The sequence below is a fragment of the Saimiri boliviensis genome, chromosome 21 (genome assembly GCF_048565385.1).
Source record: "Saimiri boliviensis isolate mSaiBol1 chromosome 21, mSaiBol1.pri, whole genome shotgun sequence".
In the NCBI taxonomy this organism is placed as follows: Eukaryota; Metazoa; Chordata; class Mammalia; order Primates; family Cebidae; genus Saimiri; species Saimiri boliviensis.
In genome coordinates, this window is record NC_133469.1 from 27661474 (window position 1) to 27688276 (window position 26803).

At 49.3% G+C, this 26803-nt stretch overlaps 1 protein-coding gene across 3 annotated transcripts in view; it reads left to right on the forward strand.

Annotated features, from left to right (window-relative positions):
* SGSM1 (small G protein signaling modulator 1) overlaps positions 1-26803 on the forward strand; it is a 92597-nt gene that overhangs the window by 41382 nt on the left and 24412 nt on the right. For 2 of the 3 annotated variants that reach the window (XM_039462333.2, XM_074390992.1), the window contains exons 10-16: positions 6241-6308; positions 7441-7604; positions 7789-7921; positions 16272-16410; positions 19484-19548; positions 23259-23404; positions 25497-25625. In XM_039462333.2, the coding sequence (XP_039318267.1) occupies positions 6241-6308; positions 7441-7604; positions 7789-7921; positions 16272-16410; positions 19484-19548; positions 23259-23404; positions 25497-25625 (844 nt within the window). Of the gene's footprint in view, positions 1-6240; positions 6309-7440; positions 7605-7788; positions 7922-14263; positions 14429-16271; positions 16411-19483; positions 19549-23258; positions 23405-25496; positions 25626-26803 lie in introns of all 3 variants that reach the window. The other variant, XM_039462332.2, reaches the window with a different exon arrangement.

Sequence of the window (26803 nt, forward strand, 5' to 3'; positions counted from 1 at the left end):
GCTACTCCAAGTCCACATCTCATCTTAATTTCTTCTACATTTTATTGCTTTCCTAAAAAACCCTTTTACAATGAAGAATTTTTAACCTAAAGATAGACAGAACTCAGGTACCCATCAGCCTGCCCTCATGGCAGCAAACCCATTCCCTCCTCCCCAGTAGTCTGAAGCAACAGGCAGACATGATATGATTTCATCTGTAAATATCTTAATGTGCGTCTCCAAGAAAATAAGGAGTCTTTTCAAGAAACATCACCAGAAGGCTATTACCGTGTTCCGTTTAATGTGAAGGCCTGGTGTGGTTAACATCAGACTTTGGAGTGATTACAAGTGTTCTCGGTTGGACGTGGTGGCTCACGCCTGTAATCCCAGCACTTTGGGAGGCTGAGGTGGATGGATCGTGAGGTCAGAAGTTCGAGACCAGGGTGACCAATATGGTGAAACCCCCGTCTCTACTAAAAATACAGAAATTTGCTGGGTGTGGTGGCGCACACCTGTAATCACAGCTGCTCAGGAGACTGAGGCAGAAGAATTGCTTGAACCCAGGAGGCGGAGGTTGCAGTGAGCTGAGATTGTGCCACTGCACTCCAGCCTGGGTGACAGAGTGAGACCTCTGTCTCAAAAAAAAAAAAAAAAGTATTCTCTAAGCTGGTCACTTCCTGTGGAGGAGTCACCATCTGTCCTCAGAGCTGGTCAGTTGGCAAGACAATTGTCCCGTGATGGCACAATAACTCAGCTCCAGTCAGACCCTGCAGTCTCTCTCTCTTTTTAAACATTTAAATGTTTAAATTTTATTTAATTACTTTTTTTTTTTTTTTTGAAACAGAGTTTCACTCTCTCACCCAGGCTGGAGTACAGTGGCTCAATCTCGGCTCACTGCAACCTCCACCTCCTGGGTTCAAGTGATTCTCTCACTTCAGCCTCCCGAGTAGCTGAGATTACAGAGACCTGCCACCACACTCAGCTAATTTTTGTATTTTCAGTAGAGATGGGGTTTCATCATGTTGGCCAAGCTGGTCTCAAACTCCTGACCTCAAGTGATCTGCCCATCTTGGCCTCACAAAGTTATTATTTATTTTATTTCTATTTTATTTTATATGGAGATGGTGTCTCGTTTTGTTGCCCAGGGTGGTCTTGAACTTCTGGCTTCAAGCAAGCCTCTAATCTTGGCTTCCCAGACTCTAGAGTTTCTAATCGGGAGACTGTCATGGAAGAATAGGGGAAGGGGGCCAGGAGTGATGGCTCATACCTGTAATCCCAGCACTTTGGGAGGCTGAGGGGGACAAATCACGAGGTCAGGAGATCGAGACCATCCTGGCTAGCAGGGTGAAACCCGGTCTCTACTAAAAATACAAAACATTAGCTGGATGTGGTGACACATGCCTGTAGTCCTAGCTACTTGGGAGCTGAGGCAGTAGAATCACCTGTATCCAGGAGGCGGAGGTTGCAGTGAGCCAAGATCACACCACTGCACTCCAGCGTGGGTGACAGAGCGACACCCCATCTCCAAAAAAAACAAACCAAAAAAAGAATAAGGGAGGGGTCCCAGGGGTGCTCTGGGCCTGGAACCTCATCTCACCCTCTTCCTCCTAAACCTTGGTTTAAAGCCTTCTTTGACCTCCCTGCTAAGTCCAGATCACACAGCCCCGAATCTCCTTGGTAGCACTTAGAGAACTGCAGGGGCACAGTGGATCTGTGCCTGTATACCTGCCGTCTTACCCTCGAGAGCTCAGTGCCTTAAAGACAAGGGTCCTGTCTTGTTTGCATCGGATCCCCAGCCCCTGCCACAGCTTGTAGCACATAGTAGGTGCTCAGATCAGCTTTGTGAAATGCAGCAGGGAAGTCAGGCGACCTGCATTCATTCACTGGATGTTTGCTAAGCACCTACTCCATGCCAGCCACTGTGCTAGATGCAAGGGAGACGGCAGTTGTAGAAAAGGAGGGGGAGTCTTTACCTCTTCAGAGCTTACATTCTACTGAAAGACAATGAATGGGCAGGAGAGGGATGGATATTTGCTATGGGACCCAGCCTTTGCTCCGTCCTCACCTTGCTGGATGTGACACACCAGGGGTGTGTCACTGCACCTCAGTAAGTCTCAGGGTTCCCTTTCTATTAAATGGGGAAGTAGGGCGAGATGGTCTCCTTAGGATTCAAGGCATTCCCAAGGGGTCTGCAGGGGCTTCTCAAACGTTGAAGTGTCTTGGACCCAACGTCAAAGCTTTAACAGCTTGAGGAGCCTGTTTGTTGCCTGGACTTGAGCCAGGGTTGTGGGGACCAGAAACCTGACTCTAGTGTTTTGGGAAAAGCACTGGATGCAGTGAGTGCCAAGCCCTGCCCCCAGCTCAGATCATCGGGGACCCCATGTTTCTGCATCATCTTCTGTTTGTGAACGGGTACCTCATAGGTGCTTTGATACTGAGTTCTGGCTGAATCAGACCTTCCAAGGTCATTACCCAGGAGCTGGGGGGTCCCTAGCCCTGGGCTGTGAACCCCTGTCTCTCCTTGTTATTCTCACTAGAGAACCTGAGGCTCAGTGGAAGATAAAAGGCAGGAATCAGAAATGTGGGGGTTGGTGTGTGGGGAAGGGGTTTACCCAGGAGCTCCAGCATCCCTTGGGGGACCGTGAAGCAATGGACTGGGGAGGCTTTTGTCTGACCTTGTACGGGAGCTATTTTTACTTTTCATAGCCAACCTCACTCCTGCACAGCCGCAATCTTCACTTACCAGCTAAAGAGCTGGATATTGGGGTTCTGGAGTCAGGCTGGACTTGCCTCCAATCTGAACCCTACTGTGTGGAGAGCAGTGGGACCCTCCTACCCTGCTGGTGGGACAACCAACTTATGGACTGGTTCGGCATTTTCTTGTAACATCCCCTTATCATGTGGCCCAGCAATTCCACTCCCAGGAATCTACCCAAGAGAAATGAACACTTACGCCCACACAAAAACTTACAAATGCTCATAACAGCATTATTCGTAATCGCCTAAGGCTGGAAGCAACCCAAACGTCCATCCACTGGAGAATGGATACAGACATTTGTGGTCCATCCATGCAGCAGAATATTATTTGTCCATAAAAGGGTTTGAATCACCGGTGGACATTACAACATGGATGAACCTCAAAAGCGTTATACCACGTGAAAGAAGCCAGCCGCAAAGGTCACCTGTTGTAGGATTCCATTTAGATGACAGGTCCAGAAAAAGGCACATCTGTAGAGTCAGCAAGCAGCTTGTCAGTTGCCTAGGGCTGTGGGTGGGGATGGAAGATTGACTCCCAACAGGCAAGAGGAATCTTTTGGGGGTGGTAGAAATGTTCTAAAACTGCCTTGTGATGATGGTTGCCCAGATCTGCACATTTACTCATCAGACTGTACACTTACGGTGAGTAAATTCTATGGTGTGTAAATTACACCTCAGTGAAGCTGTTAAAACATGCAAAAGAAAACTAGAAACTCAGCCCTTGCTCCTTCCTAGCTATGCGGCCTGGGACGATCAACTCCACTTCCTTGAGTCTCAGATTATTTATCTTTAAGATGGGAATGTGGTAAGGGAGCCTCTGAATAAGCACGTAGGGAGAATTTTTTTTTTTTTTTTGAGACGTAGTTTCGCTCTTGTTACCCAGGCTGGAGTGCAATGGCGCGATCTCGGCTCACCGCAACCTCCGCCTCCTGGTTTCAAGCAATTCTCCTGCCTCAGCCTCCTGAGTAGCTGGGATTACAGGGACACGCCACCATGCCCAGCTAATTTTTGTATTTTTAGTAGAGACGAGGTTTCACCATGTTGACCAGGCTGGTCTCAATCTCTTGACCTCGTGATCCACCCGCTTCGGCCTCCCAAGTGCTGGGATTATAGATATGAGCCACCACGTCCAGCCATACTCTGTTTACTTATTTATTTATTTATTTTGAGACGGAGTTTCACTCTTGTTACCCAGGCTGGAGTGCAATGGCGTGATCTTGCTTCACCGCAACCTCCACCTCCTGGGTTCAGGCAATTCTCCTGCCTCAGCTTCCTGAGTAGCTCGGATTACAGGCATGTGCCACCATGCCCAGCTACTTTTTTGTATTTTTAGTAGAGACGGGGTTTCACCATGTTGACCAGGATGGTCTCGATCTCTTGACCTCGGGTGATCCACCCGCCTCGGCCTCCCAAAGTGCTGGGATTACAGGCGTGAGCCACCATGCCTGGCCAGGGAGAATTTATGTAACAGAAGTGCATAGGAAACCCTTAGCTGGGAGCCTGGCACCTGGACAGGGCTGTTAGTCATGGGGGCTGTTGGTGTCGCTTTCATGGGTCCGAAGAGACTGCGGCTGCAGAGCTCCTTGCTGATGGCTGGTGGTGGCTGGTGGTGGCTTCATTTGCTGGGCATTTCCAGTGCTCAGCATTCACTATACACTGTGAACATTCTCTGAGCATCACAGAGAAGTGAACGAAACAGAGCCCCTCTGCTGCCGGTGTTGAGCACCCTTTGGGGAATCAGGAGAAGACACGTACTTGCAATGCTGGGCACCCAGGGATGTGGGAGCCCGGGGAGGGACACCTTGGCGAGACTGGCTATGTGAGGGGCTCAACAGAGGCGGCTGCTCCTGTGTCCTTGACTGTCCTTGAAGGGCATTTACTTCCGTGAACTCTGGTGAGGCTGATTCTGTTGCAGGCCAGGGCAGGAAGGGCTTTCAAAGAGAAAAGGTCCCCAGCAGTGTGACTTGAGGGTTTCTCTGAGCCTCTTCCACTTTTCTCACTTTACAGCTGGGAAAACTGAGGGCCAGAAAGGGATAAGAAGTGGCTCATGTCTCTGGTGGAAGTGGGATTTGAACACTGTCTGACCTTGAAGTCTGTGTTAGTTTGGGTCCTCCAAGAAGCAGGCACCAAGACAGAGATTTACTGGGGACGTACCTGTGCAGGTTAAGGGAGGGGCAGGAGTGGACGGGCAGAGCCTTCAGGCTGCCATGCAGGGAGGGAGAGGAGGAGGGACGGAAGGTTGGGCAGAAGGAGTCTGAGCCAGCACAGCTCTAAGAATGGCCGGGTCACATGGAAGTCTCCTGGACTGTTGACTGAGAAGAGTCCCTTGTCTGGCAGGAACGGGTGGCACTAGTACCCAGGCATGCTAGGTCCTGGCTGGGAGCAGCCCAGGGGAGCCTGGCTTCGGTGCAAACATGGCCTCCGAAGTTGATCAGCACGGCTCCCCTCAGCAAGGTCTTCCGAAGGAGATCTGATGGCGCATTTCCGTGGCCACCGCAAAGCCCGAGTTCCTGTGGTCTCCATCTCCTGTGTGTTCTGATGGGAAAAGCTATTTGTTTCAGGACAGCTACAAGGTTTTCAGCTGGAAATGGAAACACTTAAATAAGTCATCACAGGGACCACTTCCCAGGAATGTACTTTTTAATGTGTCAGCTCTGCTCAGCCCTTCAAATAAGTGATTCTATTTAATCCTCACAGCAACACTGTAGGGGGGTATCCCTCTAGCCTCCATTTTATAGATGAGGAAACTGAGGCTCAGAGAAACCCTCAAGTCACACTGCTGGGGACCTGTGAAGCTGTTGAGTGGCTATTCCAGCTCCTGCCCATGGACACATGGTGGCCTGGAGCTAGGATGTGAGTTAGTCAAGACTCTTAGATGCCAGTTAGTGAAAACCAAAGTCAAGCTGACTTAAGCACTGGCCCATGTGAGCTGACACTCCAGGGGCAGTGGCTTCGGGCATGGATGGATCCAGGGACTTGAATGATAGGGACCTGCATTCTTTGCGTCTCTCTGCTCCGTCTTCCTGTCTGTTGGCGCCTTTCTCAGGCACGGTTGCTTCCGTCTTCCGACTTCTGTCCTTACCACTGGTCTCCAGGCCGAACGGGGCAGCTCTCTCCCACTCATTCCAATGTAAATCTAATAATCCAGTCTCATTGGTTTTGCCAGTCAGGAGTCAGTCCTGCACGGAACACTGTGGCTGGAGCAATGAGACAGCCTGGCCTGGGTCGGGTGGCCGGCCACTCCTGGAGTCCCAGGGTGGAGAGTGGGTGACGTCCACCTCACCTCCCATATGGACTGGGGGTGGGGAGGATGATAACCTCGGGAAATTGGGTTTCTTGAGACCAGAAGAAGGGGAGATAGCGTCTGGGCAGCTGGGACCCAGATGCTGGGGAGCCGGTGGGAAGGGTGGAGGAGCTCCTGGGTGTGGTCTGCTGGCCTCTGAGCCCCTCCCCACAACGGGGTAGGCAGAAGTCCTGCAAGCCTGACCCTCCCTCCCCTTCCAGCGTCTACTGGGACTATGCCATGACCATCCGCTTGGAGGAGATTGTGTACCTGCACTGCCACCAGCAAGGTAGGGACCCTGGGGACAGGAAGGGGTCTGTATTCCCTCTTGGATCCCCTGCCTGTCTCCAGCCCTGCCTACTCATTAGCATCAGGAGACCGTGATATGGTGGACACCACATATTACCTGTGCAACCTTAGGCAAGCGACCTCACCTCTCTGTGCCTCAGTGTCCCCATCTGTAATGGGATTATAACAGCACCCTCTCATGGGGTAGTTGTGAAGATGAAATGATGTATGTTACGGGCTCAGCATGACACCCATCTGTGGCTATGGTGTTAGCCGCTGACACTTACTAAGCATTGCCAGTGTGCCAAGCACAGTTCTGAGCACTGACACTCCTGTTACTCAGTCATCACAACCACCGCGTGACAGGGGTGACATCAGTTCCATTTTGGAGGAGAGGAAGCAGCTTAGTATAAGGGTACACAGCCTGGAAGCTCCAGAGCTGGGACTGGATCCAGCTTTTTGTGACTGCAAAGTCAGTGCTCTGAAGATCTGGGGTCAGTAACTGCAGCATTCCTTTAAAGACAGAAGCAAGTACAGTCCGAGGAAGCAGAGGGCCATCCTGCTTTAGGAATGAACTGGATTCAGACCCAGACTTTGCCACCGATAAGCTGTGTGACCTTGCGGAAGTTACTTAATCTCTCTGAGCTTTGGTTTCATCATTTGTAAAATCGGCAATAATAGATAGGACTCATAGGGATATTGTATTTCAATAAGGTAGTGCCTCTGACATGCGGTGCTTGTATTCAGTAAGTGCTCACTACGGGCTAGCCAGAGTCAGCTACTGCCCTGGGACAGGGGAAGTCTAAAGGCCTCTGTACAAAAATAGATCAGGTAGATTTGTAGAGGATTCCTGAGGCGTGGAGGATGCTAGGGGGCATCTTTTTCCTTTGGTGGGTAACGTCAGGGAGGTCAGCTCTGCTCTTCACCAGTCAGAGATGGATGGTGAGTGAGTTGAGGGAGGCTCAGGGGACGTAAACACTGCTCCCGACCTTTGCCCAGGCTTTCCCCAGAGCTCAGAGCAGGATCCCTGGGTCTGGCTTGGCACCGCTGGGGGATGCGTTTGCAGGGAGGGGCTGTCACCATGCCTCATAGTGACTTCCCGCTGGGTCTTCTCTGGCTGGTGGTGGTGGCAGTGGACAGCGGCGGGACGGTGGTATTGGTCAGCCAGGACGGGATCCAGAGGCCACCCTTCCGCTTCCCCAAGGGTGGGCACCTCCTGCAGTTCCTCTCGTGCCTGGAGAATGGGCTGCTCCCTCATGGGCAGCTGGACCCGCCACTGTGGTCTCAGCGGGGGAAGGTGAGTGATCATGGGGACCCAGGGAGGCTGGGGTGGAGGCTGGTCACAGAGAGGGGTGGTTTTTGCCTGTGTGCCCTTAATGTGGCTTTATGGCCTCATGCACTCCCCACTGATGCCCCCAGACGGCACAGACTGTGGGGACAGATGTATCCCAAGGACCTTGCTTTGGGATTCGTTCTTGCAGGGCAAAGTGTTTCCTAAACTGCGCAAGCGAAGCCCTCAGAGTTCTGCCGAGTCCACATCTTCAGACAAAGACGATGACGAGGCCACGGATTACGTGTTCAGGATCATCTACCCTGGCATGCAGTCGGAATTCGGTGAGCTGCCCTGAACCGGGCCCCGGGACTCACCTGCTAACTGATCCTCTCCTGGTGTTTGGAACTAGACGATGACAGGTCTGGATTCTGGGATTCACAGGAGGATCTGGAAACAGGAAGTTGGTTTCTTAGCAGCATCAGTTTCGCCCTAGATGGGAACAAGTAACCACCCTCTCCTTGACTAATAGAGATGCCACTGGGAGAGGTGGCCTGGGGTAGTGGCAACGGCATAGGCTGTGGAATCCTGGCTGAACTCGGGCAAGTCACGTCAGCCCTCTGTGTCTCAGTTTCCTCATCCTTAAAACGGGCATGTTCATAGCACCAGTTTCATAGAGTCATTCTGGGGATTAAACGAGATAAAGTGGCTGGGTATGTCGGCTCACACCTGTAATCCCAGCACCTTGGGAGGCCGAGGTGGGTAGATTGCCTGAGCCCAGGAGTTAAAAGACCAGCCTGGGCAACATGGTGAAACCCTGTCTCTACAAAAACTACAAAAATTAGCCAGGCGTGGTGGCATGCATCTATGGTCCCAGCTATGTGGGAGGCTGAGGTGGGAGGATCACCTGAGCCTGGGGAGGTCGAGGCTGCAGTAAGCCGTGATTGTGCCATTTCACTCCTGCCTGGGCAACATAATGAGGCCCTATCTCAAAATGAATGCAAATTAAAACAGTTCTAAAATGAGATAAGGCATTTTGCACATAGAGAACATTCAAATGTTGTTAATATTCTACTTCACTTTGTTGTTGTTGTTGTTGTTGTTGTTGTTTGAGACAGAGTCTCACTCTGTCACCAGGCTGGAGTACAGTGGTATGCGTGATCTCAGCTCACTGCAGCCTCCACCTCCCGAGTTCAAGCGATTCTCCTGCCTCAGCTTCCAGGGTACCTGGGACTACAGGTGCATGCCACCACGCCCAGCTAATTTTTGTATTTTTAGTAGAAGCGGGGTTTCACCGTGTTGGCCAGGATGGTCTCGATTTCTTGACCTTGTGATCCGCCCGCCTCAGCCTCCCAAAGTGCTGGGATTACAGGCGTGAGCCACCGCGCCCAGCCTACTTCATCTTGTTATATGGATTCAGTGAGATGATGAGATATATTCAGTGTAGTAATAAGTGAGGAGTGGCTGGGCATGGTGGCTCACGCCTGTAATCCCAGCACTTTGGGAGGCTGAGGCGGGCGGATCACAAGGTCAAGAAATCGAGACCATCCTGGTCAACATGGTGAAACCCCGTCTCTACTAAGAATACAAAAAATTAGCTGGGCGTGGTGGCGCGTGCCTGTAATCCCAGCTACTCGGGAGGCTGAGGCAGGAGAATTGCCTGAACCCAGGAGGCGGAGGTTGCGGTGAGCCGAGATCGCGCCATTGCACTCCAGCCTGGGTAACAAGAGCGAAACTCCGTCTCAAAAAAAATAAAAATAAAAAGTAAGTGAGGAGTAAGGCCTTGCACACAGCAGACCCTCAGTAAGTTACAGCCAAACTACGCCAGCAGAGGCGAAGCAGAGCACTCGGCACTGGCGCATGAGACGGTGACGAACATGAAGCAGGTTGCACGGTGACTGTCGTGACACAGATGCATAGCAAATGAAAGTTCCTACTACTAAGATCATCATTGTTATGGGGCTGTGGTGAGTATTCAGTGAATTAAGATTTGGAAAGTACTTAGAGGAGGGCCTGGCGTTTATGAAGCCTTGTGTGGGCGTCTGTTAAACAAATCAGTATTGAGGGGTAGGTTCTTTCTCTTCACTTCATTTTATTTAACCTGCAGCGGCCCTGATGTCCCCATCCCGTGGATAATGGCTCTGAGCCCCTCTTTGCTGAAGTCGCCACGTGCTAGGCAGTCAGGCTCTCTTGAGAGCAGATGTCCACCTGGGGCAGACTGGAATCCCTTAAGCGCTGCAGAGTATCCTGAAGTGTTCATGGCCATGTCTGTTCCTGCCCTGGATCAGGGCCTCCCAGCCACTCCATGGAACCAGGTGCCCACAATCCCGGCTGGACACCGAGGCTGTTGCGGGCCCCAAGGCTGAAACAGGCTCCATGTGTGAGGGTGAAATCCCCTGGGATTCTGAACAGCTTCTGTTCTGTTGCCCAAGAGCTTGGGCTTCCCACCGCTGTGAAGACCAACATTCATTAAGTGCTCCACTGGAGAGCCAGTTAGCAGAGAGGGCCAGATCCCCGTAGGTAGCTGCCTTCCCAGGAAACTCCGCAGCTTCTCCTCCCACGGGTAACGTGCAGCCCCCCTAGGAGCTAGGCAGAGTGCTGGCTGTTTCATTTACTGGGAGATTCTCCATGTCCTCCTCCTGTGGCTTGATGTGGGCCAGTGGAGCAGACACTGGCTGTGCGCCCCACCTCCTCAGCATTTCTTATAGTGTGCGTGCTGTTCAACTGCCAGCTGCAGCTCCCTGCCTCAGTATCCCTTTGCCTGAGGGTTTTCTCTGGCCACCGGAGTCGCTTCTGGCCAGGAATGGGGCATATTGGAAGCGTCAGGGAACCAGCGCCTTCCTGGAGCAGCCCCTTAGCTCATGGCTGATAGGAGTTAGTGCATCAGCGTGCCAGCGCCCTCTCCCTTTGTGGGGCAAGCTCTGGCATGCGTGTTCTGCACAGCCTCCCAGAGGGTCGATGGGAGATTAAGTGCCGTTACCCCTCGTGGGACCTTGGGTGGCAACCAACCCTTTACCCCCTGTCCTTTCCCTCCTTTGTCTCCTTTGCCTCTCCCTTACTGACTGCCTTGGGAACTTGCATTTGGATCCTGGTCTGCCTTTGAGGAAACCCCCAACTAATTTGGTTTGTCTAGAACTGGACATCTGGACCTTAGGGCTTCTGACACTGGGGATGGAATAATTCTTTGTTGTAGAGGGAGCTCCTGTGCATTGTGGGATGCTGAGCGCCCACTAGATGCCGAGTAGCAGACTTACTTTGCTTTAAGTTATGACAACCAAATATGACTCCAGGTATTGCCAAGTGTCCTCTGGAGGGCGACAGAATTGCCTGTGGTTGAGAACCATTGGTTTGGAGCAAGGAATGCATCACTGTATTCAGCTCTGCCACTGCAGTGCAGTTAAGTGACCTGTCCTCTGCAGGCCTCACTTCCACCTCTGTAGAATGGGGTAACAGCATTCCCCACCAGCATCATATTCTGAGGAGCCAGCAAGATCATTCCTAAAACACCTGGTGACCTGGCACGGGGCCTGATGCTTGGCAGATGCTCAGTGAGCAATAGTAGGTCTCGTGTCTTGAGTGCCACTGGGTGCCAGACCCACTTCTGTCTGCTGTCCTGCCACCCCTATCTTAATTCTTTCTGTCCCCACCATAGCCCTCCCAGGCAAGTACCATTGTCATCACCATCCCCCATTTTTGCAAGGAGGAAATTGATCCACAGAAGGGTTAAACGACTGGTCTAGGATCACACAACCAATTCTTGTCATGGCTGGAATTTGAAAGCAGGAGGTCTGGCTCTAGAGCCTGTACCTCTAACCACCACTCCATGCATATTATGTTGACTGGCAGGAAGAGGGCATTGTGGTTTCACTGCCTTCATCCTCAAGGTCAGCTTCAACGCATGTGGAAATGGTAACCACGTTCTTGGTTGATTTTCTGGGGCCTGAGCCACACAGGCTCAACAAAACCAGTCATCTTACAGTTTCTATCTTTGAGAGGTATGAAGTCGTTTCTGGAGTAGTGCCTAAATCAGAAGTCAGCAAGCCCCTTTCCATGGGCCAAATTCGGCCCACTCACTTGTTGTAAATAAAGTTTTATTGGAACACAGCCACATCCATTCATTTATGTATCGTCTATGGCTGCTTTCGTGCCACAGCAGCAGAGGTGAATCATTGTGACAGAGATCATATGGCCCACAAAATTGGAAGTATTTACTCTCACGTCTTAATAGAAGAAATTTGCAGATAACGTGCCTTAAATAATTAGAAAAGAATTTCACCCTGTGGGGGGGAGGTGTGACTATAGATGTTTGTAAACTGCCTCTCAGTGTCCCTTCTGCCCTGTCTCCTCTGGGTTCTTTGCCTGCCCCTTGTGCTCTGGGGAGGAACAGACAAGTCCCAAAATATGTAGACAGTTTACATTAGATCAAGGCATTCTCAGACCCCTCTGCTTCTGAGATTGTCTTTGTACTGTCTAGCAGGGTAGCCATGTGCTACATGTGGCTCTTGAGCACTTGAAATGTCGCCAGGGTGAATGGAGATGTGCCAGAAGTGTAAAACACACACATGATTTTGAGACTTTGTTAAAAAAAAAAAAAGGCTTAATGATTTTATATTGATTATATGTTAAAATAGTAACACTTTGGATAGATTAGGTTTGACAAAATATATTGTTGGAATTGATTTTACCTGTTCTTTTAAACTTTCAATGTGGCTACTAAAATTTTTAAATTATACCGGGCTCAGTGGCTCATGTCTGTTATCCCAGCACTTTGGGAGGCTGTGGCGGGTGGATCATGAGGTCAGGAGATTGAGATCATTCTGGCCAACACGGTGAAACCCCCATCTCTACTAAAATACAAAAAATTAGCCAGGCGTGGTAGCATGTGCTTGTCATCCCAGCTGCTCTGGAGGCTGAGGCAGGGGAATCACTTGAATCCAGGAGGGGGAGATTGCAGTGAGCCAAGATCATGCCACTATATTCTAGCCTGGTGACAGAGTGAGACTCTGTCCAAAAAAAAAAAAAAAAAAAGTGGCTCAGTTGTAATTTTTTTTTTTTTTTTTTTTTTTTTTTTTTTTTTTTTTTTGGAGGCAGGGTCTCGCTCTGTTGCCCAGGCTGGAGTGCAGTGGTATGATCATGGCTCAGTACAGCCTCAGCCTCCTGGGCTCAGTCGATCCTTCCACCTCAGCCTCCTGGGTAGCTGGAACCACAGGCACAGGCCACCACACCTGGCTACCTTTTTTTTTTTTTTTTTGGATTTTTTGTAGAGATGGGGTTTTGCCATGTAGCCCAGGCTGGACTTGAACTCCCGGGCTCAACAATTCACTCGCCTCAGCCTTTCAAAGTCCTGGGATTGCAGGCTTGAGCCCCTGCCTGGCCTCTTGATTGTGTTTCTATTGGATAGTGCTGGTCTAGTTTCGGGTTTCTTAACCCTCAGCACTGTTGACATTTAAGGCCGAATAATTCCTTGTGCGGGGGTTGCCTTGTGTATTGTAAGATGTTGAGCAGTTCCCTGGCCTCCAGCTGCTAGATGACAGTAGCACCTAACGAATCCTCAAGGCATGACAGCCCAAAATGTCTCCCGACATAGACAAGATTGCCCTGGTTGAGCACAGATGGTGGGGAGGGATAAGTATCGATGGGAAACCAGCTGAGGGGGAAAGAGTAAGATCAGATTCAGGTCCTCAGGCCAGGCACAGTGGCTCATGTAACCCCAGCACTTTGGGAGGCTGAGGCAGGAGGATGGCTTGAGCCCAGGAATTTGAGACCAGCTTGGGCAACATGGTGAAACCCCATCTCTACCAAAAATTTTAAAACGTTAGCTGGCCATGCCAGTGTGTGCCGGTAGTCCCAGCCACTCAGGAGACTGAGTCTGGGAGATCAGGGCTGCAGCGAGCCGTGTTTGTACCTCGTTGGGAACTGGGCTCTTCTGCTTATTAGCTGGGTGGTCTTGGGCATGTTGCTTAAACTCTCCATGCCTGTTTTCTAATCTTATGTAAAAGAGAATAATGATATGTAATCCCAGCACTTTGGGAGGCCGAGGTGGGTGGATCACGAGGTCAAGAGATCGAGACCATCCTGGTCAACATAGTGAAACCCCGTCTCTACTAAAAATACAAAAAAATTAGCTGGGCATGGTGGTGCGTGCCTGTAGTCCCAGCTACTCAGGAGGCTGAGGCAGGAGAATTGCCTGAACCCAGGAGGCGGAGGAGATCGGTGAGCCGAGATCGCTAATAATAGTACTGTACTCAGTAGGGACAGCTGTTTGTAGCGGAAAGAAGAGAGGGACTTTAGTCAAAAAGACTAGAAATGTCTGTTACTACCTGACAGGGCTTTGGGTGATTAAGTTGTACAATTAAGTTGTGCCATCATTCTGAGCCTCAGTTTCTTCTGAAAAATAGAAGAAGGAGGATGTATCCCTACAGGGTCGCGAAGGACAGTAATTGCTTTGCTTAGGTTTGCTCAGGTCGCAAACTGCCTAGCCTGACACTCAGCACATAGTAGGCAATTTATAAAAATCAGCGTTTTTTTTTTTTTTTCTTGTAATTGAACACAGGATATGTGGAAGCGGTGTAGAGCTGGGCAAAGGGAGGGTTGGAGCCCCCAAGAATTGGCTCTTCCACCTGTCTCAGTTTCCTGCCCACTGCAGAACCCCCACCTGACTGGTTCTTTTCGTTTCGTGTCTCAAGTTGCCCCCAGCCTCTTGGGCAGCACTTCCCCCGTCTCTGTGGGCCCTGCCTGGATGATGGTTCCTGCAGGCCAGTCCATGCTGGTGGTGGCCAGAGGGAGCCAGTGGGAGCGAGCCAGATGGGACGCTACTCTCCCCACGCCGAGCCTGAAGGAGCAGCTTCCCAGTAATGCCTGGGATCTCCCCTTCCCCAGGGACTGGTGCCAGCCACCTCTGCCATGTTGTCATTTGAGTCCTGGTCCCAAGGGAGATGGAGGCAGGAAGGGAGATGCAGGCAGAGAGATCGATGCCCTCCTGCTGTCCAGCCTCCACCCTGCAGAAGGCAGCTTGCGGTGTTGTAGGTTGAGCAGCAGAGGGATCAATTGGTGATGTCTGCACGGATGTGAGTGCGAGAGGCTGGGAGGGGGAAGGCACGGTTGCCATACTTGGGCTACACTGGTCAGTGCATCCCTGAGATTGGCTAAGAACTGTAGGGGCTATTTTTCTAGAACATTTTACAGGGGCTTGTTGGACTTTCTTGCCTAGCTCATGGGTGAGACTACATGGGGAAGGATAGCGTAAGAAGCCTCTTTGGTGTTTGCAAGAACCGCATGGTGGTGTAGGCAGCTCCCTCTTCTGTCAGTGGGTAGGGGCTGACCTCGTCAGCTACTGAGTGCTCTGATGGAAAGAGGACCCATTCCACAACTCTCCCTTACCTTGGGGCCCAAGGGAAGAGTCAGGCCGGTTGTCCTGTGGGGACCATGACGTGGGGGAAAAAGTGTGCAACTCTCTTCATTTCCTACAGCAGGGTTACAAAACTAAGATGCATGGGCTGCATTCAGCTGCATTCTGTACTAGCCTATGAGCTAAGAATGGTTTTTCAAATTTTAAATGATCTTAAAAAGCCAAAAGGAGAGTAGTATTTTGTGACTTGAAAATGATAGGACATTAACATTTCAGTATTTACAAATAAGGTTTTATTACAACATTTGCGTGCTTCCTTTTTTACATTTTGTTTAGGGCTCCTTTTGCACTAAAGCAGAGTCTGGTGCTCATGACCGAGACCAAATGGCTTGCAAATGCTAAAATATTTACTAGCTGTCCCTTTACAGAAAGACTTTATGGATCCCTGTTTTCAAGAAAATAAAGCTTTTGCACCTGTCTAGGACTACCGAGAGGCCAGGAAATTGACTATAAAAATTGTAGTGCTTATGTCCCCAGTATGTTTGTTACGTGGTTTTGTAGGCACTGCAGCTTCTACACAGCTGAGAAAGAAAAATAAATAAAGGAAACCATGAATGCTGTATCCTGTGAGTGGCTGGTCAGGAATCACCAGTGTCCAAAAGTTAGGAAATCAGAGTCTGTTGAATGTACCTGCTGCATCAAAATTGCTTTAGAAATAGAGATTTGAGAGCTCTGTCTCCAGGATTAGTTGAGTAGGCCAGGAGTGTGGGGCAGGCATATTGGTTTTTAACAAGCCTCCCACGTGATTTTAGGGAGTCGCTAATAAGTTTGAGACCTGCTTGGTGGAGCACCTTTAACCTCAGAACCATGGACAGCGCAAGTGTCGGCTTCACTGGGTCTCTTGCCCTTGAATGCCCTGCCTTATCTGTTGAGTCAGGCTCCCTTCCATCTCACCCATGAGGCCTGTCTCCTCCAGAATCACCCAGCAGGCTCCCCTTCCCTCCTGCTGCATCCTGTGAGCATGACTAAGTGACAACATGGTGAGGCTTGGCCTTCTGCCCTGGGATTGGGCCTGTTCCCTTGGCTGTTGCCTCTCTGTGTCTTCTCTCTTTGGCGATCATCAGCTCTGCCCATCTGCTAGGGCCCCAGATTTTGGTGGTGGCTTTCACTGGATCAGGCAGACTCAAGGATGATTGGGGCTGCTGTTTCCTACTGTCACCTTTAGGGTCTTTTCCTATCTCTGTGCTGCCTGGGGTGGGTGCGCTGCTTGCTCTGAGGTGATGTTTCTGTGACCCACTTGGGTTTAACCAGGATGATTCTTCTGCCCCCACTTCTATCCACCACAGTCCCCCAGGATCTGATGGATGTCTCTGTGAGCAATCTCCCGTCCCTATGGCAACCCAGTCCTCGGAAGTCCTCCTGTTCATCCTGTTCACAGAGTGGCTCGGCTGATGGTAGCTCAACCAATGGCTGCAACCACGAGAGGTACGAGGGGCTCGGGCTGCAGGTGGAGGGAGCTGAAGCATGTACCAGAGATCTGTAGATGCCCATACCTCACCCTGCACTCAATTCAGAGGAGTCAGCCAGATCTATGTGAAATCCTAGCTGTTGGAGCTTACATGTACTAGTCAGGTTAAACAAGGTTATGGTGCAGAAATAAACTCCTAAAATCTCAGTGGCTTTTTTACAACAGAAGTTTATTTATCATGCATGCCTTGTTTCTATCATGGGTCAGCTGGTGGCTCTGTTTTTTCCACGAGAAAGGGCCTGGCTGATGGAGCAACTACCATCTTGAATGTTGCCAGTCACAGTGACAGGGAGAGGTAGCTCAGCAGGGGCTTGAACCCACAATAAAAAGGCTCTGCCCAAAAGGAGCACATGTCATATCCAGTCACACTCCATTGGTCCCGTTAACAAGGAGACAGTAAGTGCAGCCCTACTATACACCTGGAAGGCAGAATAATCCCAGAAATATTATTTAATGACAACCACTTTCCAGCTTGCTCCTCCACACAGTGGAAATTCCTGTTCTTACTTTATATGCCTGTGGTAAGGACTAGCTCAAGTCATGGTTTAACGTGGCCACAGTGTGGCACCTGCACGTGGTACTATTCAGTAAATGACACTTACTATCTTGCTGTATAAAGAGAAATCTCAAGCGCATCTCCTATTTGCCTGTAGATCTTTTGTCTCTTTGGAACTATACAGCCAATTCATGAGACTGGTTTTGTTTCCCCCTGGTACAACCTGGCCTGGCCTGAGAGAATCACCTTTTGTCCTTGCTGGGCTTATGTCTCAGTGGGTGGTCCAGTCATCAGCCATAGGATATAAGGGGTGGGGGCCGGCATCAAATTTTTGAAGCCATCCAACTCCTGGTTCCTCAGGGTGTGGTCTGTGAACAAGCATCAGCACCCGGGCAGATCCTCAGTCTCTCATCCCAAACTTCCTGAATCAGAACCCGTATTGGTTCTGATTTTTTGGAAACAGAGTCTCTCTCTGTTGGCCCAGGCTGGAGTGCAATGGCATGATCTTGGCTTACTGCAACCTCTGCCTCCCAGGTTTAAGTGATTCTCCTGCCTCAGGCATGTGCCACCATGCCTGGCTAATTTTTGTATTTTTAGTAGAGATGGGGTTTCACCATGTTGACCATGCTGGTCTTGAACTCCTGACCTCAAGTGATCTGCTTGCCTTGTCCTCCCAAAGTGCTGGGATTGCAGATGTGAGCCACTGCGCCCGGCCTGGAGATTCTCTTTTGTTGTTGAGACAGAGTCTTGCTCTCTTGCCCAGGCTGGAGTGCAGTGGCACGATCTTGGCTCACTGCAACCTCCGCCTCCTGGGTTCCAGTGATTCTCCGGTCTCAGCTTCCTGAGTAGCTTGGACTACAGGCACGCGCCCCCACACCCAGCTAATTTTTGCGTTTTTTAGTAGAGATGGGGTTTCCACCATATTGGCTGGGCTCTTCACAAACTCCTGACCTTGTGATCCGCCCACCTCAGCCTCCCAAAGTGCTGGGATTACAGGCATAAGCCACCATGCCTGGCTGAGATTTTCTTATTGTACATCAGAATCACCTGGGCCAAGTGGCAAAACATATCAGTTCATGGACTATTTCCTAGAAGTCCTGGCTGAGTAGGTATGTGCAGGGCCCAGGAATCCACATACTGGAGAAGCTCCAAGTAACTCTTGGGCTGATGGTCCATGGACCAGTGAGAAATGCTGCTGTAACCCATCGCCCCCTCTCCTGTTGTAACATCTGCTTATACACATGGAGTGATGGAGAGCTCACTACCTTGCACAAAGCCAGGTCTGCAGTGGGAAAGCTGCTGATGTGACCCTGTTCTCATGTAAACTGAGCAAGTCTGAGCCTCACCAATGTGAGGGCACAAAGGGGGACTCTTTACTGTTTAATGCGCCTGACTACACAACGGAGGACTCTTTACTGTTTTGTTTTGGTTTGTTTTTATAAAGACGGGGTTGCACCATGTTGGTCAGGCTGGTCTTGAACTCCCGATCTCAGGTGATCTGCCCGCCTTGGCCTCCAAAGTGCTTGGATTACAGGCGTGAGCCACCACGCCTGGCCCTCTTTACTGTTTAATGTGCCTAACTGGAGGACTTCAGCTATGCTCCTCCTGCCCCGCCCCAGTCTACCTGTTTTTTCTGGATGTCTCTTGGGATGTCCTGAGAACAAATACGCAGATATTCTTTCATTCTATCCTTTAGGACAGTGTATAGCATTCCCTTCAACAGTCCTGGATTTCTCCACCAATGCTAGAATCTGACTCCTCTCACCTCTTTCAGCCAAAAAAGTTCCCCAAAATTCCCACGTGAGGAGAAGCCTTGAGACCTCACCTACTTGACAATCAGCCAGACTCTGAATCCCAATTTGGCTCAGCTTGGTTCAGCTGTGTCACTTTGGAAATCAGAACTCTTTGCAAGTGATGGAAACCCACTTCAAACTGGATCAAGTAAAAAAGAAAATTTGTTGGCATCACTGAGACGTCCAGAGGCACAGCGGCTTCAGGCATGGCTGGATACAGATGTCGAAACAGGAATCTCTGCTTCCTCAGCTCTTGGCTCTGCGTGTCTCTGTGATGGTTCCAGCCTCAGGCAGGCCCTTCCTATGCATTGGCAAAGATCACTCCCAGCAGCCGCTGCCTTATATCCCACGGACTTAGAAACCCAAGCAGAAAAGTGGAATTCCTAGTCATTGCAACAAAAGTCCCACAGCTGATTCTCATTAGCTCAGGTTGGGTAACATGACCATCTCTGCCCCAATCACTATGACTCCAGCCTGGGTCCTGTAGTGGCCAGTCATCCCCATGCAAACCACACGGGCGGAGAGTTGTGGAGAGTGTGATTTCTCAAGGGAAACTCAGGTTGCTGGGAGCAGAAAGGGCAATGATACTGGGCAGGTAGAGGTGACAGCAGCCCTCCCTACAGTTCCCCTGAATGGCTGATTTTAATCTGTCCTCTAGAGATAACGCACCATGCTCTTCTCCAGAAAATCTGGGCTGTATTTAGATTTATTCTAAGCATCTCCCTCTTTCTCCACCTGCAGGGCTCCCCTGAAACTTCTCTGTGACAATATGAAGTACCAGATCCTCTCCAGAGCCTTCTATGGATGTACGTATGGGGCTTCATTGCCACTGTGGTCTTCATGGAGCAGCTGTTGGTGCCTGCCGTATGCCAGCAACATCAAGAGATATTGGCTCTTGATGGAGTTTGAACCTCTCCTCTATCCCCTAGATGTCTGGTTTCAGTGACGTTACATGAACCTCTCTGAGCCTCAGTTTCCTTGTCTACCGATTGGGGGTAAATTTTATTCCTGCATCCTGAGAGACGACAGTGGACAGTGAGATTTGGTTTAATCACACTGCATCCCCAGGTGCCGCAGCGGAGGACTTGTTTCTCAGGATCGAATGAGGACCACGTAGAAAGCCCCTAGTGTCTGATACTGCATGCTGTAGGTGCTCAATAAATGTCAGTTTCCTTCTCTCATGGGCAGAAGCAGCAGAAAGAGTAAGGTGACCATATCCCTACCCCAAAACTTAAATATTAAATTCACAGTACTCATATTCTGATTACTCTTATTTAACAGATGGAGACACTAAGGCACAGAGAGGCAGAATGACTTGCCTGAGGTCACACAGCTAGCAAGTGGCAGAGCTGGGACTCAAACCCTGGCCTGTTTGACTCCAAAAGCGTTGTGTTTTCCTCTCTGCTGTCTCTCTCTCTCTCTCTTTTTTTTTTTTTTGAGACAGAGTCTCACTCTGTCTCTGTCACCTAGGCTAGAGTGCAGTGGCGTGACCTCGGCTCACTGCAACTTCTACCTCCTGGTTCAAGTGATTCTCCAGCCTTTGCCTCCCGAGTAGCTGGGATTACAGGCGTCCACCACCACACCCAGCTAATTTTTGTATTTTTAGTAGAGATAGATTTCCAGGCTGGTCTCAAACTCCTGACCTCAAGTGATCCGCCCGCCTCGGCCTCCCACAGTGCTCAGATTACAGGTGTGAGCCACCATGCCCACCTGTCCCTGCTGTCTTGATTTTTTGGTTTTATTTCCCCAGCTTCACAGCCTAGATGGGGAAGATGGGTAGGTATTTTCAGGGATCCTAGAAACATCTTAATACAACCTGCATGGGCCTGAGCACCTGCAGAGGCAGGGAGAGTGTGATTGTACTAGGAGACGGGTTTTATCTGTTCTGTTGCCACCCGTCCTCAGTGCCTCATGCAGGACCTGGCATGAAGCAGGCATTGGGGAAGCATTTATTGGACCCAAATGGAATATCTTCCTGCAGGAAGGGGTGGGGGTCGGGATGGGTCTGGAACAAGGTCATTGGACAATGTGGCTTATCCCTAACAGCGACTGAGAACCCAGGTTCTGGAGCCAGGTGGCCTGGTTTCAGATCCCAGACATGTGACTTGGGCAAGTAACATAACCAGTTTGTACCTCAGTTTACCCCATCTATACCATGGAGCTAATAATAGTACCTGCTTCCTAAGGTTGTGGGGAGGATGGGATGGGTTAAGTTACGCAACTCTGGGAACAGCTTCATACCGTGTAATGTGTGCTGTGTAAATGTGAGCTGTTACATCATCGGCATCCTCATGATCTTCACCATTCTCATCACCCCCCCAGTGTCTCTTTTGTTAAAGCGTAGTCTGCAGTCTCCAGAAGGTCCAGGGTTCTCTCTGAGAATTTAGGATGCAGTAGCCTTGGAGAGCCAGAAGGAGGGGGCACAGCCAGAGCAAACAGCACCGGCTGGAATTTGCTGAGGCACTTGACCCAACACCATCCAGGTGCCAGCATGGGCCAGATAAGGGGTGTCACGTTGGTGGGCATGCTTTAAGAAGGCAGGGCAATCTTTGAAGGCAGACTGGGTGCCCCTTCAACATCTCCCTGGTTATTGACTTGGAGGCCTTTCTAATCCAGCTGCAATTTTTATATTTTTTAAAGTTTTAATTTAAAATTTCTATTTTTATTTTAGTTTTTTGAGACAGGGTCTCACATTGTCACCACAGCTAGACTGCAGTGGCACCATCATGGTTGACTGTAGCCTCCACGTCCCTGGCTCAAGTGATCCTCCCACCTCAGCCTCCTGAGTAGCTGGAACTACAGGCATGAGTAGCTGAAATTACAGGCATGTGCCACCATGCCTGGCTAATTTTTTTTTTTTTTTTTTTTTTTTTGGTATTTTAGTAGAGATGGGGTTTCACCATGTTGGCCAGGGTGGTCTCGATCTCCTGACCTTGTGATCTGCCTGCCTCAGCCTCCCAAAGTGCTGGGATTACAGGCGTGAGCCCCAGCACCCGGCCACCTAGCTAATTTTTTGTATTTTTTTGTAGAGGTGTGGTCTCACTGTGTTGCCCAGGCTGGTCGTGCACTCCTGAGCGCAACACATCTGCCCACCTAGACTTCCCAAAGTGCAGGGATTACAGGCTTGAGCCACTGTGCCCCGCCCTGTTTTTAATTTATTTTTTAAAAGATGTATTGTACATATTTTAGGAGTACGTATGATATATTGATAGATGTATCCATTGTGTACCGATCAAGTCTGCGTAATGGTGAAATTTCATCACTTTCAAACATTTATCTTTGGGGAGCATTACAGTTCTTCTTTAATAGCTATTTTGAAATACACATAAATTCTTAACTGTAATTTCTCTCCTGTACCAGCCAATACAAGAATGTATTCCATCTAACTATATTTTTGTGCCATTAACCAACGTCTTTGCATCCTCCTTCTACCTCCTTCCCTCTCTAGCTCCTGGTAAGTACCAGTCCACTCTCTACCTCCATGAAAACTACCTGTTGAGATCCTATATATTAAGTAAGAACATGTGATATTTGTCTTTCTGTGCCTCGTGTTTTTTTGCTTAACATAACCTCCAGTTCCATCCACGTTGCTACACATGATAGGATTTCGTTCCTTTTTATGGCTGAATAATATTCCATTGCATTCATCTACCACAGTTTCTTTATCCATTCATTCATTGATGGACACTTGGGTTGATTCTGTATCTTGGCTATTGGGAATGGTGCTGCAGTAAACGTGGGGGTGCAGATATCTCTTTGATATGCTGATTGCCTTTCTTTCGGATGAATACTCTCATTCAGCTGCAGTTCGAACAGGAGTTGTCCACATTTCACCTTCTCTTTCTTGCCGTATGAATTAGAGGCAGACAGAGGCACAGCAAGCCCACAGAGTCACTGGCCACCTTCCTTTCTGCCCTTTCTCTGCCTCTAGCCTATGAATTAAATGCTTTGGCTTGGAGCAGAGAACTGGGTGCCATCACCCTGACTGAGGCTGAGAAAGGTGATAAGGCTTCCCCAGGGTCATAGAGCTATTTACAGTCCAGCCAGCAAGTGCGTCAAGCCCCGTCTTCCTTGTCTAGAAAAGAGGAAGTTTACAAGAATTCACTGAGTCGTGAAGTTTAGTAAGATCCAGAGTGGGCCAGGTGCAGTGGCTTGTGCCTGTAATCCCAGCACTTTGGGAGGCCAAAGCAGGAAGATCACTTGAGTCCAGGAGTTCCAGGCCAGCCTGGGCAAGATGACAAAACCCTGTCTCTACAAAAAAAAAAAAAAAAAAAAAAAAAAATTACCAGACATGCTGGCACATGCCTCCAGCCCCAGCTGCTCGGGAGGCTGTGGTGGGAGGATTGTTTCAGCCTGGGAGGTTGAGGCTGCAGTGAGCCAAGTAATAGAGCAAGACTCTGTCTCAAAACAAAAATTTGAAAAGATGGTGGGTGGGACACCATTCGGGAAGCCCCATGAGATAAGGTGAGGGGCTTCAGGTGGTGGCTGATGACACTTTCCCTCCCTCCCTCAACAGGGCTGGCCTACTGCAGACATCTGTCCACCGTGAGGACCCACCTGTCAGCCCTGGTCAATCACAGGATCGTGTCTCAGAACTTGCCCTGCGATGCTGGACAGGGGCTGACAGCCGGGATCTGGGAGCAGCACCTTCAGGATAGCACAGTAAGGCTCAGCCGGGCTTGCTCTGCGGTGATGCAGAGGCTGCAGGGGGCCATCTTATTACCTGGGAAATAAGCCCACCTGTTGTGGGGACTCTAGCTGACGTGCTTGGATTCTGCATATGCAAATTGGAGTTCTCCTTTTCTTGAGAGTTCCAAGACCCACAACTCACTGCTGCCTGTGAGTGTGGAAATTGAATGGGAGGTAAAACACGCTGACCTGGAAGGAGTAAAGAACAAATCGGTCTGTAAGCATTTATCATTAAGCATCATCTGGGCCGGGCGCAGTGGCTCATGCCTGTAATCTCAGCACTTTGGGAGGCCAAGGCGGGTGGATCACTTGAGGCCAGGAGTTCAAGACCAGCATGGCTAACATGGTGAAACCCTGCCTCTACAAAAATACAAAAATTAGTTTGTCATTCTGGTTGAATACACCTAAGAGTAAAGTAAAATAGGCTTTTAATATTGGAATGTGACTAGATGAGACGGAACAGGCCCCGGGGCCCTTCAGGGCAGCCCTCTAACACCATCGCCACTTCCCATAACACATGTAGTTAGAACCTGCTGGCCTCACAGCTCAACTAAGTGTAACTGCAAAACCTTTGCCTGAAAATGAAATTTTAAAAAAGAAACAAACTCAACTCCACGATACATCACATACCTGTTAAAGTCATCCTGGTGTGCACAAAAGATCGTCTATGAAGTAGTAGCTACGTTTGTTCATTTTGGATTAATTTGCTTCACAGAAATTTTCTTAGAGCTGAGTCAAGATTAATAATTGCAAGGTAATATTTTCTTTTCTTTCTTTCTTTTTTTTTTTTTTTTTAAGATGGAGTCTTGCTCTGTGGCCAGGCTGGAGTGCAGTGGCATGATCTCGACTCACTGCAACCTCTGCCTCCTGGGTTCAAGTGATTCTCCTGCCTCAGCCTCCTGAGTAGCTGAGACTGCAGGCACACGCCACCACGCCCAGCTAATTTTTTATATTTTAGTAGAGACAGGGTTTCACCATGTAGGCCAGGCTGGTCTCCAACTGCTGACCTCAGGTCATTCACCTGCCTCGGCCTCCCAAAGTGCTAGGATTACAGGGCTGAGCCACTGCACCTGACCAATAATATTTTCGAATAAGCATAAGACAAAAAATGGGCTGAAAATTAATTAAAATATTAATTCCTTATAGCCTGCCCTTTCTCTTTTTATGAAGACGGGCTTATACTACGTATGTTTTACCACTTATATTTTTTCACTTAACGATACACATTGAGCACTTTTTCTTGTGGGTCCCCATAGATGCACCCCTCGATCTTTTACAGCTCTGTGTTGCGTACTTGTGTAGGGACACACATTCACCCATTGCTGGGCAGTTGGAAGGTTGCCTGGGCTTGGCTTTTTTGTACGATGCCACGATAAATAACCAAGTACCTATGATTTTGCTTATTCAGGCCAGGGTATCTGAGGGCTAGGTCCAAGAAACAGGACTGCCGGATCACCGAAGTAGATCATAATGATACAGTTAGGGTGTTGCCAATTAGTATTCTAGAAGGGCAGGTGCACAGGAGTTGAGGAATATTGGTGAGAAGTTAGCTCAGGGCGGCCGGGCATGGTGGCTCTATGTCTGTAATCCCAGCACTTCTGGAGGCCAAGGTGGGTGGATCACCTGAGGTCGTGAGTTTGAGACCAGCCTGACCAACATAGTGAAACCCTATCTCTACTAAAAATACAAAAATTAGCCAGGCATGGTGGGATGAGCCTGTAATCCCAGCCACTCAGGAGGCTGAGGCAGGAGAATCGCTTGAACCTGGGAGGCGGAGGTTGCAGTGAGTCAAGATTGCACCACTGCGTTCCAGCCTGGGTGACAGAGTGACTCCATCTCAAAAAAAAAAAAAAAAAAAAAAAAGAAGAAGAAGAAGATAGCTCAGGGTGGCTGGGTGCAGTGGCTCACACCTTTAATCCCAGTACTTTGGGAGGCCAAGGCAGGCCAATCACTGGAGGTCGGGAGTTTAAGACCAGCCTGGCCAACATGGTAAAACCCCATGTCTACTAAAACCACCCCTGGTCTTCTGTTGACTAAACTCTTTACTCCTCCCCACCTACCACAGAGTTACGAGGAGCAGGAGCTGCTGCGCCTCATCTACTATGGGGGCATCCAGCCTGAGATCCGCAAGGCTGTGTGGCCCTTCCTCCTGGGCCACTACCAGTTCGGGATGACGGAAACAGAAAGGAAGGAGGTTGGTTACCCGCCATGGGCACTGGGGTGTTTGACAACAAAAGGAGCCAGAGAGTGTGGGATTGGGGAGCTCTGGTCTCGTGCTGGACCAAGGAGGGGCAGGAGATACAGGGGAGATGGAACCTGAAGGCGGCTCTGTCCGGTAGGAACACAACACAAGCCACATGGGGAATTCTTAACGTCTTTAAATGTCAGACTAAGTGTAGATTCATATGCAGTTGTGAGAGCTGAATGCAGAGAAATCTCATACATCTTTTGCCCAGTTTTTTTTCTGTTGGTAACATCTTGCAAAACGTTGAGGCCGGAAGATATCAGAACCAGAGAATTGACATTGATGTAATATACTCATCTTAATCAGACTTTCCCATATTATTTTTGCCCTCTGTAGTGTGTGTGTGTGTGTGTGTGTGTGTGTGTGTGTGTGTGTGTGTTTTCTTTACAGTTTTCTCACATGTGTAGATCTGTGTCCATCACCACGGCCGACATACAGAACACTTTTAATGCTATAAGGACCCCCACGTTGTTTTATAGAGCCAGACTCACCTCCCCCATACCCACACCCTACCCCTAATCCCTGGCAATCACTAATAATATGTTCTTCATTTCTATAATTCTGTCATTTCAAGAATGTTATAAATTGGAATGAGACGGTGTGTAACATTTGGGGATTGATTTTTTTTCACTCAGCATAAATCCTCATTCAAGTTGCTGAGAGTATCGAGAGTTGATTCCTTTTGATGGCTGAGTAGTATTCCATGATATGGATGTAGCAAAGTTTAACTTTCACCTGTTGCTAGACAGCTGAGTTTTTTCTAGTGTTTTGGCTGTTGCTAATCAAACCGTAATGAATATTTGTGTACAGTTTTTGTATGAGTATAAATTGTCATTTCTCTGGGATAAATGATGAAGAATGTAATTGCTGGGTCATATATTAGTTGCATGTTCAGTTTTATGTGAAACTTACAAACTTTCACAATAGCACATGCCTTTAGTCCCAGCTGTGGGAGGCTGGCGCAAGAGAGTCACTTGAGCTCAGGAGTTCAAGTTCAGCCAGGACAACATCTGGAGACACTGTCTCTAAGGAGAAAAAAAGAAGGTGCCACCCTTTTGCAGTGGCTGTACCATTTTATATGTCCACCAGCAAAATGGGAGTGCTCCACTTCATCTTCGCCAGGCTTT